Source organism: Pteropus vampyrus, unplaced genomic scaffold, assembly GCF_000151845.1.
Source record: "Pteropus vampyrus isolate Shadow unplaced genomic scaffold, Pvam_2.0 Scaffold428, whole genome shotgun sequence".
NCBI lineage: Eukaryota > Metazoa > Chordata > Mammalia > Chiroptera > Pteropodidae > Pteropus > Pteropus vampyrus.
The window spans coordinates 978,422-997,208 of NW_011889209.1; the positions used below are offsets into that span (position 1 = coordinate 978,422).

The window sequence follows — 18,787 nt, forward strand, 5'->3', positions numbered from 1 at the left end:
AAGAAAGAAAGAAAGAAAGAAAGAAAGAAAGAAAGAAAGAAAGAAAGAAAGAAAGAAAGAAAGAAAGAAAGAAAGAAAGAAAGAAAGAAAGGAAGAAAGGAACTACCTAAAACAAACAATGAATTGCATTTTTCCTGATACTGTTGGGCTGGAAGAAAACCAAAACAAGAAAATATGCTTTATGCCAAGTCTGAACTGAACTAAAATTTACTTCTGCCCAAGCCTTTGGCTTGATCTTCCATATTGGAAGGGAACAAGATAGTGTGAGATCTGGAATCCACACAGCTGCCACCCTTCCTATCAAAAATACCCCAAGAGTGAGAGCTAGCAGTGTCCAGGCCTGGAGTCAGGACACAAACCTCCCAAGGGCCTTGGCCTTCATCTCCTCCTTGGTGCTGCACCATGAAAGCAGGGTGGGGATCTTTCCTGGGGCACTCTGCCTGAGCCCTGGTTGGCAGGCAGAGTCAGGCCCCAGCAAGCTCAGGGAGGTCTGGCCCTGCGGGTGTCCCTGGAGCCCAGAAACAGGGCTGGGTCTGCAGCCAAGCAGGCAGCATGCTAAGGGGGCACCAATTAAGAATCCAAAGGCCTGAGCTTGAGTGGCTCTGGCAGCAGTTGACTCCAGGACCTTGGGCTGATCAACAGCCATTCTAAGCCTCAGTTTCCTCATTTGTGAAAAGAGAATGAAATCTCCCTGCCTGCCTCACAGGACTGTTGTGAAGAGCAAAGTAAGGGCTTTATGAAAGAACGAATCCTATTGGCCTAGTATAGGGCTATTACTGGGAAAGCTTGAGATTACACCCAAGCATCCCACAAGGACCTCACTTCACTTCTTTGAGGAATGAGCTATAAGACCCCCCATCTCCTCCTCTCCCTTCCCCTCCAAGTGATAGGGGCAGGGGAGGAGGAAGAGGAGCGACAGGCCCAGGGGATGGTGAGTGGTAAGAGGCCAATGCCCATGCCCTGTAGCCCCAGCAGGAGCTGGTGACTGGGAGCTAGGGCCAGGTTAGGAGTGGGGGCGGGTGAGGTGGCCAGAGTACAGGAGGATAGGGCTGGGTTAATGAAATATGGATTGACTAGACCAGGAGCTGATTAGCTCTGGCACTGGGCTTTTCTTGAACAGAGGCAGCAGAATCAATACTAATCCCTTGATCCATTTAGAGGTTTCTGTGGACAAATCTGTACCTCCTTTTGATGGGGGGACTGCCTGGAGCTGGAGGATAAAACTATAGTCTTGACTAGCATCCCTCCCACTATCTTCTTTTAAAATTTTCCCTCCTTCTGCCTCCTCTTGCCACATCTCTGCTCCTATGCCCAGAGAGCTGATACCTTCCCCAGACCCCCCAACCCCACTCCTTCAGGGCCTGACCAGTGGGCCAGTGGAGCTAGTTATGCTCCTCTGGCCCACTGGTCAGGCCCTGAAGGAAATTTCAGTATCTATCTCATTGGCCCCAAGGGGGCTCAGGCTCCCAGATGTTGGAGGCCAGCTTTTTCCTTCACATGCACAGCAGAAGGTATCTTATGTACCTCTCCTTGATCTCTTATTGACTAACACATTGACCATTGTCCATTCCATTCATCAAGCACTCTAACGGGTGCCCATGCAAGTGTAATGCTGGCCCTCCCCTCTAGTCACTCACACTGATTGAGCCACATGCTGGCCTAGAGTCTGAGGGTCCATAATGTTCGTTTCCAGCTTGTTTACAGAGATCATGCTTGTGATCCTCACTGCGGAATATTATATAAACCATGAAACATGAGCTGGAAAGAAAGAAATGTGTTGTTTCTATGAAAACTAAGTTGAATGTTCTCAAAAGACTTCATAAGATGAGTCTGGGGAAAAAATAATTCTCCAAATTAGGCAAAGATTGGTGGAAAAAGTCATAAAAATCTAAAGGATACTGCACTGGGTCTGCACACCCAATGTCCTTCCGGTCATAGATCACTTTAAAGACATCAACGGGAGGTCACAGGCAGTGTAATACGGCCAGCATGATGCCAGAAACACCAAGCAAGCAGAACTCCGCCAGCTGACTATCAGCCCAAGAAAAGGCCGCGCTCCTGCATGGAGAAAGTGGGAGTGCTGCAATGAGTGGTGATGAGTGGTTTGGATTTGGGGAAAATGACCTTATATTGTGCAGTGGTACGGAAACATCATCTACTGAACGATTGGCTCTCTAAATGTTACCTAAGTTGAAACATGCATGGTACGTATGTATACTTTTGACAGATTCTCACTTTAACAAAATCCTTTGGCTAACCAACTAAATACTGTTTCCGATCTTAGGTAACACAGCTTGTATCATCCTGCAGAGACAAGTGGCTTAGCTGGTCTCTGAGCTTGTGTCTAACTGACCTCCATTACACACACACACACACACACACACACACACACACCACACACACCACACACACACACACACACACCACACACAAAATCTTTGCAACAATTGTCCTCATTGCACATCAGCTTGAGCTATGTTAAGTCCCTCCTTCTCTCCTGGCCGGGAAGTGCTTAGAAGGAAGCCCTGCCTCATCTTCCAGGCTGCCGCAGTGCCTGTAGAATCTAACAGAATGCCTGCCTACTATGGATGCTGAATTACTATTTGTTAAATGGAATAAATTAAGCCCCCTCTTCAAGAGCTCAGGGCACTGATGAGGCGTCCATTTGAACACCTGCAGGCTCACAAGAAGGCCTTTCCATGCATTTGGAATCATCGAGCCTTGAAGCCAACTTCATACCAAGCCCTGCCTCCCCAGGCCCAGCCTCTCCTGACAGCCTGACTGGCTCTGTCCCAGCTATAGGCACATTGGTGCTCTCCCACCTGGGTCCAGATATTTTCTAGTTTTCACAACTCATGACACCCTAAGCCCTTAGACAAATTCCTATTAATAGGTCTTTCCAGATGTGGCCAGTCTCCCTGGGTAATTGGCTCTCAAATCATGACCAGTTCCATGTAAAGCTGTCATTTCAGCCTCTCACCTTGATTTTGGCCTTGAATTTCCCACCTGAGCCCCATTTCTCTCACATTGGACACTTCTTCATCTTTACAGAGCTCTGTTACTAAAAAGGCAGAACTGAAAATTCATTTGAACTTTCCCAATTCACCCTCTGTATTTTAAAGATGAAGGTATAGGCCAAGTAGGGCAAGCAGTGGAACCCCAGTCCCCAGTGGAGAGCTGACCAGAACACGGTTCAGGCCACTGCTTTCGACTTCCCTCCCACTGCCTCCCAGCGCTCTGCTCCTGCTGCCAAATGACCATCCTGCGCTTGGCCACACCCACTCTACCCACAGTGTAGCCTTCCTCTATGTCCAGTGGAGGCTTCTGAGAGCACCCAGAGGGGTGGAAGTACCTCCTGACATCTGCACCTGCTGGAAGGCAAAAGATGGTTGAGGCAGGTCACAGACATGAGTGACCAAAGCCGACCTTGGGTCCCCTGACTCATTCCTCCCTGCACAGTTTGCTGTCAGCCATACCTGGCTGCCTCCACCCAACCTACTCGAACATCTCATCCTGCCCTTGCCCCTGCCCCTCCCCTGGCTTTTGGCTATGGCCAAGCTCCCTCTCCATCTTGACATTGATTCTTCTGCCTGCTCCCACAAAAAGCCCAAGGAAATTCCAGGGTCTATGGTGGAGGCAGCCTGTAACCACAGACAAGCTGCTGTCCTTCCAAGGCCCAGGCAGAAGAAGCAGGCTATGGTGGGGCAAACATCCTTGCAGCCTCATCTCAGACTTGGACTTCAGATCTGGGATTTGGGTAGGTGCGGCTTCTCCTCTGTCCCAGGCCCTCCACCAGAGCCACCTGCACCCAAACCCCCTACCCTAGGCCAGCCCCAGCTGCCTCTAGGCCCAGGCTGTATATCCCACAAACCTGCCCCCTGCTGGCCAGCTGGCTTTCACTAAGGCTGGAGGCTGTCCCTGTTCTGCTTAATAACTGCCTGGTAATTAGCTCCACGATTTTGCTACTATGCTTATAATAGCCTCCATTAAAGTTATGGGATTTTCAAGCCGTAATGGCTTCCAGAGTAATTAATGCACAACTGGGTTTATTGCTAAGTTTATTTTTAGAGCTTTTCTCCCTCATTCTCCCTCTCTTTCCTTTCATAGATGTTTTGACAAAAAAAAAAGGAGACAGAGCTATCTCTCCATGGCCACCTTGCAGCCTTGTCCCTATCTTTTTCCCTTTCCCTTCCTGTCCCTCTTTCTGCTCTGGCCTCCAGGGAGGTGTTGGGACGGCAGTAGAGGCTGCTTTCATAGAGGAGGGTGGCTTTAGTCTTGGGCCTCTGTGTTTCCCTGTGCTCACCTCATACCTGACCAGTTTCAGGAGCTCTGGGGCCTGGAACCTTCTTCTCCATGCACCTGACAACAGCACAGGATCACAGGGCCTGAACTTATGTCTGGCTCCACCATGTCCTGGCTGTGACTTCAAACAAGCCACTGATCCTCACTAGCCTCAATGAATTCTACGTGAAATAGCAATAAGGACAGCATGTATCCCCCAGGATTGTCGTGATATTGAACATGAACTGTTGAGTGTTGTCTTTGGACACCACAAGTGCTACCTAACAGCTGTTATTACTAACAACAGCCCAGAAGACATGCAGGAGGTTGAGCAAGTGCCAGAGGTAAAAGATATGGAATAAAGAGGCAACCCAGAAGAAAATCAGTGAAGGCAGCTAAGCGACTGCATGACCGAGGCTGGACTTGCACACCAAGTTGGCACACATAGCTTGACTTGCTATTGCTTTATCTATCCAGGACCTAGAATACTCCCCAAAATGAAGTACGTTTGAAAAAATCTACATTGAGAACCCAAAGTAAATATCTCAGCCAGGCCTTCTAAAAGCTCACCTGTCTTCCATCAAATGTGGCCTAAAATCGGCCAGCCAAACCAAGCCCTTGATCAGCCTTTTGCAGTCCTGTCAGTGGGGATGGGGCTGGAGCTAAGGGTATGACCTGAAGTCACCATACTTCATCTCACTCAGTACAGGAGTCCTAGACAGACATCCTCGTGTGGGACACTGAGCTCTGACACCTACTGTGGGAGAACAGTTCGTAGGAGACACAGCACACATGCCCCAGGATTATTCCTGCCACTGTTGGTCTTTGCCTGTGACTTTTAATACCAGTGGGCCTTCCATTCCCCTGAAGAATGAGGGGCAGCCTGTCTACATTTGCCTACCAGGAGACTAGAGGCAGAGTAAGCCTTTGATGGTAGGGTGGCAGGGGGCATGTTCGCCAACCCAGGAGACCATAGTGTTCTTTTCTGGAAGACAATACCTGTTTCTTTCACAAAATGTCAGAACTATTTGAAAAGAAGACCCAACCAGGAGAGGAAAACACACGTTTCCAAATGTGGAGGGACAAAAATAACCTTCATCCATAGCTCTCGGCTCTGCCAGAGATAGAAAGCACACGCTACCTGGGGCTGGAACAGACAGCTGTCCTCTGAGGGCTTCGCTGCCCAGTGCTGGCATCTGCATCATACATGGTACTCAGCACAGAAGTAGAAGGGAGAAGGAGAAGAGGATGTGACCATTTCCATGGTGGTCATAGGGCTCTGTGCCTACTCTCCTTGTCACATGAGAGAACAAGGCCTCAAGGAGGATGCTACCTGTGGACCCTCTGCAGAACTGAGACAATTTGAGCAGGCTCACCCTCCTCACAAGGGGGTACCTCTCCTGGGTCCCATACTGCTACCATTTTGAGTACTGTCTCCTCAGGATGCAGTCGCCCCCACCGAAATCACCTCTTCTCCTCGCTGATATACAGCTCCAGCACCCAGTGCTCTGTCCTGCACAAGAGCGTGTTTCACAAGAATCTCCTGTTGACATTGACAAAGAGAGAGAACTTGCAGCATTTCCTCCCAGAGCCTGTCCCCAAGACATCTCTTATTTGTCCTCAAAAGACTCACCCCAAGGTTGACCCTTTTATCTAGGCTATGAAAAAAAAATTCTGAGCCAAAATATGTGGACAGCACAGTAGTTAACATGTTTTAAGCATTTAGTATGTGTACATCAGATGCTATCCTGAGTGCTTTATGGGGGCTTATGGGGACTGACTTGTTTAATTCTCTGATTCACCTAATAAAGTAAGTACTGATTGTACCCATTTCATAGATGGAAAAACTAAAGGCAGAGTGTTGCTGTAACTTGGCAAAGGCATTATGGATTGTTGGTTGGCAGAGTTGGTGTTTAAACCAAGGGAAGTATGCCTGAAGTCTGTGCCCTTAACCTCTGTACCCTGCTGAGTGCACAGGGTATATCAGTGCCTCACCCCCATTTCTGTGGGGGCAAAGGTTCACGTCACCCAGGCAGACAGGCAGAAGTGGTCCTCAGGGAGATGGCAGTCGGGGCTCCATTTTAAAAACCTCAATGCCGTGTGTCTGGATCCAGGCCTGTCCCTTCTGGATGTCTGTCCCCTGCCCAGGTCTCTGGCCATCCTCTTCTGCTCTCTCTTGCAGGTGTGTACTTCGCAGGGTTCCTGACTGCTCCCCTGAACAGCCACCCCTTCTCAGACTCCAGTCGGGCTGGACTCTGCAAACCTGCTTCCACAATGGGTGGGTTGTGAGTACTGGTAAGACCTGCTAGCCAACATTCGGCTTCTCTGCTGTCCTTGTGCCTGGCCTGTCCAGCCCATTTCTGTTCTTTTTTTCCCTGTGCTTGTCACTGTCTGCTGCCACCACTCCTGGTGCCGTCCCTCTCCTGACCTTGCTGCTGCTCAGGTAACGAGGAACTGTGGGCCCAGCCAGCCTTGGAGATGCCGAAAAGACGGGACATCCTTGCGATCGTCCTGATAGTGCTGCCCTGGACACTGCTTGTCACCGTGTGGCACCAGAGCACCATCGCACCTCTGCTCACTTCACACAAGGGTGAGCCCCCACCCCTGGCCCCTGGCCCCAGCCAGGCTTCAGTAATAAGAGTGAGCATAGCCATTGCTGATGGAGTTCTTATTTTCATTTACCAGGCAGCTGGGAGGAGCCATAAGGATGATCCAGGCCAATGACCTGACCCTTTTGGGGGTCTTGGTCCCTTTGGGAATCTGATGGATGCTACCACACACACATGCACAGAGACACATGCACAACTCTGCCTCTAATCCAGGACATGCAAGAACTGGGAGCACTCACCAGAGGTGTGGGGGAAGGATGGAGAGGATTCCTGGACTGTATTTTGTTTTAAAACCTCTCAGGGAGAGTATATTGTTCACCCCACTTCCTGGTTAGGCAGCCCTGATCCAGTCCTACCTTGTGGAAATAGGCCTAGCCAGAGGAAAAGCCCCGCGAAGCACTTGTGGGAGAACTGGAGTTAGAACCGATTTCTCCTGGCTCTGAACTCCAAGCTTCCACCTCCACCAGCCTGCCTTTCCCTCTTACACTGAGATTTACACCCCAAAACCTTCCATGTGCCCCACGTCAGGCCTGCCCTTCATGCCTTAGTCTTTACCCACACTCTTCTCCCCTCTGCACTCTATGCACGCACAGACTCAATACTCTAGGGCAGCAGTTCTCCCTCTGAAATTATGCACAGTATGACGTGGGGAGCATGATAAAGCACAAAGGCACCCAGGCCCATCCCAGCAAGAGAGATGATGGGCTCAGGGTAAAGCCTGGGAATGCACATGTAGCCATAACCGCAAGTGATTGGGATGCAGGCAGTAGCTAAGAATCACAGTCCAAAGCCAGGCTACTCTACACAGATATCGGATCCTGCTCAGCCCCAGCAGTACCCGAAGCTTCCATGAGGAAGGGCCAAGCTGAAGATTGCTAACTTCCCACTGCCTGTTGCCTCTCCTCCTGACAGTTAGTTATCCTCTCCTCCTAACTCCAACATCTTTCTTTGGTGCTTGTCACTTTAGAATTGTTGTTATCCTATAATTGCATCATCCCAGAGGGGTTAAAACTACCATATATGAAATGACATGATATCATGTGGCTTCCATTCTTGGCAGAGCTCTGGGGTCGGAGATGTCACACTGTTTTTGCTAAGCACTGATTTTACTGCCTGAGGATGAGGAATTGGCATTCTGTCTCCCCAGAGCATGCCAAGAGGATTTGAATGAAAGCTGCAGCGAAATAAAGTTAAAGGTCCCCAGGAGCTCTTTATGACTCAAAGGTTGCAGAAGCCCTGAAGCCGGTGGGAAGGGCTGAGCTCAGGCTGTGGCCAAGTCTCATGCATGGAGGACTTTTGCAGATCCACCTGTTTAAGAGAATTTGAGTGGCATAAAGGTGGGGGAAAGGCACAAATCTCCTTCCCAAGGCTTGGCTTTCCAAAACTTTACTGACCACAGGATAAATTAATCCTAATATCTCTTGGTCAGAATCCCGATCACTCATCCTTTCCTCATCACTCATCACTCTTTCCTCAAACTTGTTCTCTTTTCACAGTTTGACCCAAAACTCCTCCAAAAAGTCACCTTTGATCAACTACATCTGTGCTAGTCTTCTGCCCTTGTACTCACACACCTGTGGCATCATATCCACAGCCTGGGAAGTGGGCTTCTAGCTTGCACTGTGTGTCTTTTTGTGCCACTAGCCTGTGCAAACTCCCAAGAGCTGGGGCGAGTCTTCTGCGTTCATCTGTGTCTCCTCCCAGAGCCCAATATCAAACCTCACAAAAGCACATGCTAATGGTAGCAGCAGGGAGGAAGGGAGGTGACAGAGAGGCTGATCCACAGAATCCTCCCCAAAACGGCACTTCAACTCATTCATGTGATTGCTCTTTGCATCCTCCCCATAGCCGCATGAAGCCATGAGGAAGCAGGGCTGGCTGCTATCCTCCTTCTCTACATGAAAATATGACAGTGACTGCCTAGCAGCATTCTGACCCCTTCACATGTATTGACTCTTTAATAGTCACTCAATAAAGTAGGTGCTATTATCAGCTCCATTTTACAGTTACTAAAACCGAGGGACCAGAAGCTAAGTAATCTGCTCAAGGGCATGTAGTTAGTAAGTGACAACTGGGCAGGGTCTCAGCCCAGGCATGCACATTCATTCCTAGGTCTGTCCTCTGACCATTATCACCTCCTGCTGAGATAGTGTGAGAGCAGTGAGGGACACACGGTAAGTAGTTCAAACAGAAAGACATAACTTGGAGAAAAGGGGCTCATTAAGAACATGACTACCAATGGCCCTGATTTCTCCTCTTGATAGGACTTCTAGCTTCACTAAAAGAGAAAAAGTCCAGGATGTAAGGAAAAGCTTGATACTGAGAGCTGCCCTAGCTGGACCAGGCTGCCTTCTGGAAGGACTGGGTTCCCCCTGCCTGGGAGTGTTTACCAGGGGTCAGGCCTCTGCAAGTTTTCACACAATGTCCCTCATGGTGTCCTTGTGGAGATACAGGTAAACGTTAGCTGGATGCTAAGACAGTTTAGGGTCAGTGGTACAGTTAGTCTCCCCGATGGTCAAATGAGTGTTTCCAGAAAGTGCAGATTAGGAGATTGACATCAAACCAGCAGCAGAGCTAAAGCAGTTCTCCACCCTTTCCTTTTGTGTGTGCCAAAATATAGAAACATCTAAAATCAGGCCCAGGATTCAAAATTATTTTCACAACTATGGTCAAAACCCTGGAATAAAATGTAGTAGTTAAGTATTAAATTCTGCACCAGGATTCAAAAGATAGATTACATAAGGTCAGGAGGTAAGGAGAGGAGAGGCCTTGACTAGAGGTTTTGTAGAAAATCAAGGTGAGTGAACCTCACTCTTTGGGGTCCAGTGTGCTGTGGCCATGAAAGCAGTTAACCCTGCTCTTGGGCACTGCAGCATCTACACCACAGGGTGGCAGTGCCACGATGCTCTGAACCCCAACCCTGTGTAGGGTGGCGAGGTCAGCTCTGGCCAGACGAGGAGGGCACAATAAAAAGTAAGGAAAAAACAAACCAGATAGAAGAAACCATCAAGAAAGGAGTTGCCTTTCAAGAACCACAGCAGAACTAGGGTGGTGAGGGTTGGCCACTTTGTCATATAAAACCCAGCACATTTAGGAACTGAGGATGCAGTCTTGGAATCTAGCGTGCTGCACTCAAATAGCTACAGAGCTGTCAAATGCAGAAATAGGCAGAGGTCATGTCTGTGTGTCCACTGCTGAGTGAGAACAAGAAAAATGCCAGATTCCAAGGATGCGGTTATTACCATTAGCTCTAAAAGACAGAGCCCCAGACAGGGATCTGATGACATTCCCGTGGAGGAGCGGAGGGCACGTTTGTATTGGCAGGGAGGGCGCATCGTACCCAGTAACTGAGGCCAGAGCCAGCAGCGCTCGCCTCCCCACACCGCCTGTCTCCCAACCCACAGATGACGGCAGTGACCCCCGGCGCGGCGCACCACTGGGCACAGACCCCAGGGAGTACTGCATGTCCGACCGCGACATCGTGGAGGTGGTGCGCACAGAGTACGTGTACACGCGGCCCCCGCCGTGGTCCGACACGCTGCCCACCATCCACGTGGTGACGCCCACCTACAGCCGTCCGGTGCAGAAGGCCGAGCTGACGCGCCTGGCCAACACGCTGCTGCATGTGCCCAACCTGCACTGGCTGGTGGTAGAGGACGCTCCACGCCGCACACCTCTGACCGCGCGCCTGCTGCGAGACACTGGCCTCAACTACACACATCTGCACGTGGAGACGCCCCGCAATTATAAGCTGCGCGGCGACGCCCGTGACCCACGAATCCCGCGGGGCACCATGCAACGCAACCTGGCCCTGCGCTGGTTGCGTGAGACCTTCCCCCGCAACTCCAGCCAGCCTGGTGTGGTATACTTCGCTGATGATGACAACACCTACAGTCTGGAACTCTTTGAGGAGGTGTGGACCGGCCGAAAGGCAGAGAAAAAGGGCTGGGAGGAAACGGGGGGCTCTGCTGTGGGAAATAGAGATATTCCTGCAGAGGAGCCCTTTGGGTAGGGACACAGAGGGAAATTGTCACAGGACAAAGCACCAGGCTGGTCAATGCAGACTTCAGGGAATCAGGAAAGGGAAGGAAAATTTGGCTGCAGACCTCAGCAGCCCCTCTGGTTAAAGGAAAGAAAGTGGTGTTGGAGTTCCTAGAATACAGTCCAGGCATCCTCTGAGTGGGGTGTGGACCAGTTTCAGTGTCCTTGGAGTTTGTGAGTCTGGGGGAGTTGGTGGGTTGTGTCAGACCCTAAATTGGGAAGACTGAGAAGTTTTGCAGCAAGGGAGAAAGTGGCAGCAGGGCATGTATAGAAGAGAAGATCAGCTGATTTGAGAGGCCAGGTTCCTCTGCAGATGCCCACCATGGGGATACATCTGGAGACAGGGTCCCCTGGCATGGTTTCAGATGGCCTGTGTGAAAAGAGTTAACTGACAGTGTCACCCTCCATACAGACGGGCATCACTCCCTATCAGCAGTCTCAGGCATCCTAAATCTGGGTCCCCCTTTCAGATGCGCAGCACGAGGAGGGTGTCCGTGTGGCCCGTCGCCTTCGTTGGCGGCCTTCGGTACGAAGCCCCACGGGTCAATGGGGCAGGGAAGGTGATCGGCTGGAAGACAGTATTTGACCCCCACCGACCGTTTGCAATAGACATGGCTGGATTTGCAGTCAACCTGCGGCTCATTCTTCAGCGAAGCCAGGCCTACTTCAAGCTGCGTGGCGTGAAGGGAGGCTATCAGGAAAGCAGCCTCCTCCGAGAACTTGTCACCCTCAACGACCTGGAGCCCAAGGCAGCCAACTGCACCAAGGTAAGGCCCACAGCAAAACTGATAGCTGTATTGCAGGCGTTTCCAAGTCCATGCAAATCCCTCCTCTACAGATCAAGGAGCAGGAAATAAAGGCCTCAAAACAACCTTGCAAAGAACCAGCCTAGAACATGCCCTACTAGAACACCCTTCTGGGAAGGCAGTTTATCACCTGTCAGGCCAGCGCACTAAAGTCAGGCAGGGAAATGGAGAGAGTAGAGATCACTGAGGCAGAGCCAAAAATTGGGTCCTCCCCTCATTCAGAATAGCTGGGCTCCACGACATCCCTGCCAAACACACATATATGTGTGCACATACATGCACATCATACATGCATGCATGCCCATGTACATGCACCTATACTGCTCTTAGTTTGAACTTCTCTGGCTAGGGCCTGGGCTATCACTTGGCTGAGCTAAAGACTCTTGAACAACTTTCTCCCTCTCTAGAGAGACCCATTAAGAAACGCAAGGGAGGATGAGGAGCAAGAGGAAATCTTAAGATTTATTTGTTTTCTATAGCTGTAGACTTTCCGTTTCCAACAACTATTTTGAATGCATCATACGTACAAACAGCAACAGTGAGGGGGTAGGTGGAAATAAAGAACAATAGAGAAAATCTTGATGAAACAATGGCAGAATGGGAGTGGGCAGGAGAAATACTTGCAGAGTGTGGGTGGGAGCAGGGAGATGGCAGGGTGAGGTCAGGGGGCCTGCGCCATGTTGTTTCATGTCTCTCTCTCGACACACAGATCCTGGTCTGGCACACACGGACAGAGAAGCCAGTGCTGGTGAACGAGGGGAAAAAAGGCTTCACTGACCCCACTGTGGAGATCTGAGCCCTAGGATACAGGTACAGTGGGGATAAAGGCGGCAGTGCACTGGGCAGGGGCACACCAAGTTTGGCACAGAATAAATCCTCCGAGACTTTTCCTTTTGGTCTTTAATTGTAGTTGGACAGGGAAATGCTAGCAATAGTGTAAGAGGCATAGCTGCAGTCCCCTTCTCATTGCACTGTCTGGAAATTAACAGGAGCCAACTTCCCCACACGGCTGGGTCCTCCTGCCACCAGTTCCTTGGAAGCCCCCTGCCCACTTCCAGACACCGCCTGATGACAACTTCCTATCATTGCTACTATTATCAGGCCATGACGCCTGTCCCATTGCAAGGCACTGCTAATGTAGACTTTCTCACTGGACTGTCTTGCCCTGTGGATTCCTCTTCAGTTATGTCACTGTAACAAAGACCTCTCATTCACTGCTTCTACCTCGCTCACTGCTTCCGCCTCATCTAGCATGTCCATATTGTCTCTTAGAAGTAATGGCATAGTGCAGGGGTGAAAGCATGGCCTCTAGAGCCTGGATCAGCTCTTAGCCTGCCACTTTTCATAGTTTGACCTTTCTTTCTCGAAGCCTCAGTTTTTTCATCTGTAAAATGGGTTGTTGGGGCACCAAGAACAATCTCTGACACATAAGTCTTATATAAGTGTTGCTGTTGTTATTTGAGTCTTTGAAACCCTCTGTTGAAATGGACCACAGGATCTATTTAAAGAAATGATGGTCCGAAAAGCTAAGTGAAGTGAATTGTGCCAAGTGGCAAAACCAGGAATTTTTCTGGGCATTTCTATGATCTCATCACAGAGGTGGGAGCTCAAATAGTGGGACATATCTGAACTCTGGCCCCAGAATTTAGCGTCAGCTTCTTTTTCAACTTTGCAAGTTCCCTGCCCACGGGGGACCCCAGGATGCAAGTCTGCCTGTTTTAATCCCTGAACTTAACAAATCAGCTGGGCCAGTGCCTCTGAGAAGCATCAGTACAGAGCCATATTCCTTATCTCTTGCCCTCACCAGGTCCATGGAGGAACCTCATCTCTCAATAAGGGGTCCACAGAGGACCCTGGGGGTTGGGCTCCATGCAGCTCCTAGGTAACCCATTGGGGGCTGAGTTGAGCAGCTCGGCCAGCCTGGCCACTCCCTCACCTACCTCACACATTGCTCCTCTCCCCTTCACAGGAGCCTCCCTCTCAGACCCTGTTCCTGGCCTTCCATCCTCTCCCCATGGCTGATGGTCTCTCCAAGGCAAACTCCTAAGGAATGGCCATCATCTTCCTTTATATTCTGGGGCTTCAGAGAGATCCCAGCCTGATGCCGGGACAAAGGACGGAGAACCTAAAGCACAGAAATCCCAGACCTGTTGTTCTCTTCCATCCAGCGTGACCAGGGCCCAACTGCTAGCCAAGGCCCAGTGTGCCAGTGACCCAGCACGCCTCCCCAGAGCTTCCTACACTGACAGGCCTGCAGGAGCAGAATCGTGGGCACCCAAACCCCAGAGTGATGCTGAACTGGGAGGGAGGTGAAAAGACACGGCAGTCAAGTAGAGGGTGGCCCTCTTCAGCTACCCACTCCTGTGGCCCAGCACAGCCACACAGGCCAGCCAGCCAGAGAATTCTGAAGACCAGAAAGCAGCCTCTGCCCAGGCATCAGGAGCACCCCTCCCCTCCTCAGAGAGTTGCTCCCAAGTACTCTGTGGTTTTCCTCTAGTTCCTGTTTCCAGATTATAAGTCTGTCTTTGATCCCAGTAGGCAACCAGCCCTGCATGAAGGGAGCCTGGGCCTGCCAATAGGCTCCTCCAGTACCTCAGGCTGTGGTAGGAGCAGAGCCCCTTCCTCAAGCCTGCTCCTTGCAGCACAGAGAAACAGATGAGCCCTCGAGCCAGCACAGGTCATGGACTGACCTGGACTAAGACCACCAGTGTCCCCACACTGCTGCCCCACTGCCCACTGGGCTCCAGGGACCCTTGCCTGGGCCGGGACGGGGAGGGCAGGAGCCCTCTTCCTGAAGCTCTTGAGAACCACAGACCTCAGTGGCTTGAGTGAGCCAGGGACAAGCCAGGCGGAAAGAGGGAGGCTGGGGCAATTCTGAGACTCCTTCCTGCCCCTGGTTTGGGGATGGGGGGACTTTGCATTAGCAAAGGGATTTGTGGGAAAAGGGGAGAGATCATTTGGACATTGAGGGAAAAGGAGATCTGAGCACACGCTACTTTGGAAATCATTCTATTTTAAACACAAAATGGGAAAGGATATCACCCTTCTCCCTGAGTGGGGAGCATGCAGGGTGAGCCCGCCTCAGGTCCAGCTGTGCCCTTACCTCCCCAGAGAAAGAACAGTGCATGGTGCTGCTCCCCTCCACCAGGAGGACAGCGTGTCCGGTCCCTGGCTTTCTGACTGGGGACAGGGCCCTCTGGTGGTGGTATCACTCCTGAAAGTTGGAAGCACAATTTTCCTCCCAAGTGGAAGAAAAAGAAAGGCCTGAGCCTACTGAAGAGGTGTTTATTTTTTAACTGCTAACAATCCCAACCCCATTTAAACTCACAGGACTGGTCTGAGGACCACTGAGAACCCACTCCTGGGTGGGTTGGGGGTAGGACTCAGTCTGGTGACCTAACATTCAAAAAACAGTATTGGCTGCCTACTTTGAAATGGATTGAACTTCCCATAGTAGTCATAAACCCAACCGATGGGATCAGATCCCTGAGAGCCTCGAACCACCTTGCAGGACATCCCCCAACCTCTTATATTTTCGTTGGTTGCTTTGGAAATCAACCCCTCAGAATCAAGTGGCATGGCTTGGGAGAGACAGGAGGAGGTGAGCACAGAGCAACCATCAAATGAGTGAATTCAGACCCAGGCATTCCCCTGCCTCCTCACCAAAGCCAGCCCTGATGCTCAGGTCAGCTTGGCTGGGCTCGTTTTCAGGAAATCGATAATGAACAACAAAATGGGGTGTTTTCTCATATTCTCTCTCTCTCCTTCTCTCCTTTCTCTCTCTCGCTCTCTCTCTCTCTCTCTCTCTCTCTCTCTCTCTCTCCCCCCTTCTCTCCCTCCCTCCCTCAAAGGATACTACTTAAGTTGTTTTCACCCAATATCCTTTTAGCTGCATGTGTATTTATTTATAATTATAACCCTGGTGAACTGCAGCTTTCATCTTTGTTGGGAATGAGTTTGTTATAAATCAGAATTGGGTCCATGATTACAATTTGTTTTCCAAACTCAGTCCGTTCCCTGCTCCCCACCATAGAGGAGTGAGGCTGGGGGCTAGGAGTCCCAGGGACTAGGGGGAAGGTGGAGTCCATGCAGCTGCACCATCTGTTCTGTTTTAATTTAATTGTATTTAATTTGTTTTCAAAATTAAAAGTCAAATATGGTTTTTAACAGTCCTAATCCTCAGCCCTGCTTTATTTTATTCTCTTTTATTGCTTTAACCATCCAAGAAAAATTTACGTCAGGCGCCTAATATGAACAGGCATCATTCTAGGAGCAGCACAGAGCAGTGAAAAACCAAACCACTTGTCTTCATGGAGCTTGCCCTCTCACAAGAGAACATCGATGGACAACAAACAAATCTATAGTATTTTAGATGTGATCTGGTCTAAGGACAAAAATGAGGCTGATGAGTATAGCTGTGGAGAGGACCTGACCCCTACCAGGATGGTCAGAAGGGCCTCCCTAATAAGATGACATCTGAGCAGGACCACAGCATGCAGACATGGGTCAAGGTGCTCCAGAAAAGAGAACTTTCTCTCCAGCAAAAAGGCCAGTGTGACTGCAGCTGACTGGGGAAGGTGGGAGAGGATCAGTGGTGGGAGATGGGATGGACATGGGAGGGGGAGGCACGGAGTATGTCGCTTGGCCCTGGGAACTAGGGTAAAGCTTTTGGCTTCTCTGAGTGAAAAGGAAGCCATCAGAGGGTTCGGAGCAGAAGACCAACATGATCTAACTGGCCTTTAAAAAACTCCCTCCACTTTCTGTGCCAACAGTAAACACAGAGGGCGAGGACAGGCCAGGAGAGGCGGTTCCTGCAATGATCCAGGCACGAGGTGATGGTGATTTGGATGAAAGTGCAAGCTTTGGGGCAGAGAGAAGTGGTTGGGTTCTGAATGTGTTTAAGAGGGGCAGCCAAGAGCATCTGCTGATGAACCGGATATTGGATATGAAAGAGAGGAGCCAGAAGTCATCTGAGACACACAATAGAATTGTCATTTCCTGATATGGAACAGAGTGCATAAGGGATGATAAGGGAGTAACTAGAGTTTCGGGTCACATGCCTTTTAGACACATGCGGGAGAGAAGGTGAGTGGATGGCGGCCAGTACACCTGGAGCTCAGGTAAAGATGAACATTGGAGAGTACAGGTATCTACGAGTCCCAGGTGGATGAGGCCACTGCAATAAGTGTGAACAGAGGGAAGAAGTCTAGGGAGTGGGCCTGAAGCCCACCTGCATTTAGAGGTGATGAGAAGGAGATTTCAAAAGACTGAGATGAGGCCATCCAGTTGAGAAGATCTGGATAAACCATGAAGAAGCTCTGGAATATAGTCTCTACCAAGTGGCTTTGATGGAGAGAAGCTGCAGGGCTATTTGGCAGATAAGAAAGTTAAGAACAGTAAGTTGGTGCAGGAGGCCCTCACCTAAGAAATAGTCCAATGTATCCATGGACAGATTTGCTTAAGAGATTCACTTTGCAAAAGGATTCATTGTAAGATCCCTTTAAATTTCAGTTCCCTGTAACATTTTCCATCAGAAGCCAACTTACACTCAGCTTTACAGAAGCACGCTCTGGTATAAAGTGAGGAGCAGCAACACTGCTCCCCAACGCTGGCCATGCCTCCAAGTATTCTTGGTCTCATCCACGTCTTATCTCCCTCCATGCTTTCTGTTCCAAAGCAGTTCAGGAATAGCTGCTGAGTTCAGCCAAGGATGGGGACTTCGCCTTGTATAGCCTCCTAGCCATTGTCCGCGATATTTATTAAGCCCCATTTCTCTGCCCCCAGTGGGATCCTCGGACCCAGCCCCGTGTGACTATCTGCACTTGACCAAGCTCAGCTCTTGGACCCAGAGGCTACACACCACAACTGCTCCCAGTGGGGAATCCCTTCCAGGATGCAAGCCAGTGGGGCTGCTGGGAGCCTTGTGGCAATCTATTTCCCAGAGTTTTCTTAATGGCTCCTGGTGTAGCCACTGTCCTGGGAAGGTGTCTGCTATTTGACTTTAACTATTATTGAAGATAATTAGTTTGTGGCAGTAGAATTCAGATGTTGTTTGTGGGGAAAAAAAACCTCACCAACTGTAGCTAACTCACATGAGAGCTCTTGGCTGTTCAACAGACTCTCACCCCCTACCCATCAGCACCAGGTAGATTTGTATTGGACTTTTCCTTTCCAAGGGCACTTCCAGTCCACAGTGACATTTCAGAGAGGAGGATGGAGGTCAGGAGGGAGGTGGTAAGGAGTCTGCATCTGGATACCATGTGCCAGCTGGGCTAAATGTGTGCCTGACTGCACACTGCTTTTGCCTCTGGCTAACAATGGCACAGATGGGATTGAAGAAATATCACCAAAGAGGGTTTGATTCCACTCTATTGCTTTATTGCAATTCAGGACAGTGAACCCGAGCCAAACCACTGGACTCAATCCCCAGGCCAGGGGCTTCAAATTTAGACAGACAACTGCCTCTCCTCCCTGCTGCCTGGTCACAGGAGGTTGAGGGAGGGATATCGAGCTGGAGGCAAAGAATGTGCCAGGCTTGCGGGCCCGTGGCCACCCAACATTCCTGAGAGGCAACCCGCCTACACCACCGGAGCTAGGCCTTCTGCACCCTTCTCCTCCTGCACCCTCTGATAGGGATGCGTTTTCTGCTAGGAGCTACAGTCCCTTCTCTTCTCACTGAGTAAAATTAGAAAGACTCTCTAACTCAGGAAAATAAATAGTTGAATATTTCTGTTCCTCTTAAGCTTCGTTTGTCATCCTGTTGGATGCAATTAGAGTGGGCATGAAAAGGGGGATAAAGTGAAGTTTCTTCCAGAATCCCAGAGAAGGCTTTGGGAGGGTTGTGAAGAAAGAACAAAGTCGACTCAGGTGAGATACCTCCTCTTCACTGGCCTCTGCAAACAGTGACAAAGCCACTGTTCCAGAAAGGAGAAGCGGCCAGAGGGCGTAGCTGGGCCAGGTGAGAGATTCGTAGGAGTGCACCTGTGTGCCACGGCTGTGCCCCGCTAGTCAGGACCTCTCCTGAGACCCGGGCATCACCACACAGAGACC

The 18,787-nt window shown here is 50.2% G+C and overlaps 1 protein-coding gene across 1 annotated transcript; it reads left to right on the plus strand.

Moving 5' to 3' along the window:
* Window positions 1-6,465: 6,465 nt before the first annotated feature.
* On the plus strand, window positions 6,466-12,548 carry B3GAT1 (beta-1,3-glucuronyltransferase 1). The gene is made up of 5 exons (XM_011381086.1): window positions 6,466-6,559; window positions 6,725-6,871; window positions 10,295-10,803; window positions 11,402-11,698; window positions 12,447-12,548. Exons 1-5 carry the CDS (start codon window positions 6,556-6,558, stop codon window positions 12,531-12,533), a joined length of 1,044 nt encoding a protein of 347 aa, XP_011379388.1. The 5' UTR covers window positions 6,466-6,555; the 3' UTR covers window positions 12,534-12,548.
* The last annotated feature ends 6,239 nt before the right edge of the window (window positions 12,549-18,787 follow it).

Excerpts from the sequence above, each read along its gene's own strand:
- B3GAT1 (XM_011381086.1), top strand. Across the intron at positions 10,804-11,401 it reads GTCTGGAACTCTTTGAGGAG|ATGCGCAGCACGAGGAGGGT; the intron begins GTGTGGACCGGC and ends TCCCCCTTTCAG. Across the intron at positions 11,699-12,446 it reads AGGCAGCCAACTGCACCAAG|ATCCTGGTCTGGCACACACG; the intron begins GTAAGGCCCACA and ends CTCGACACACAG.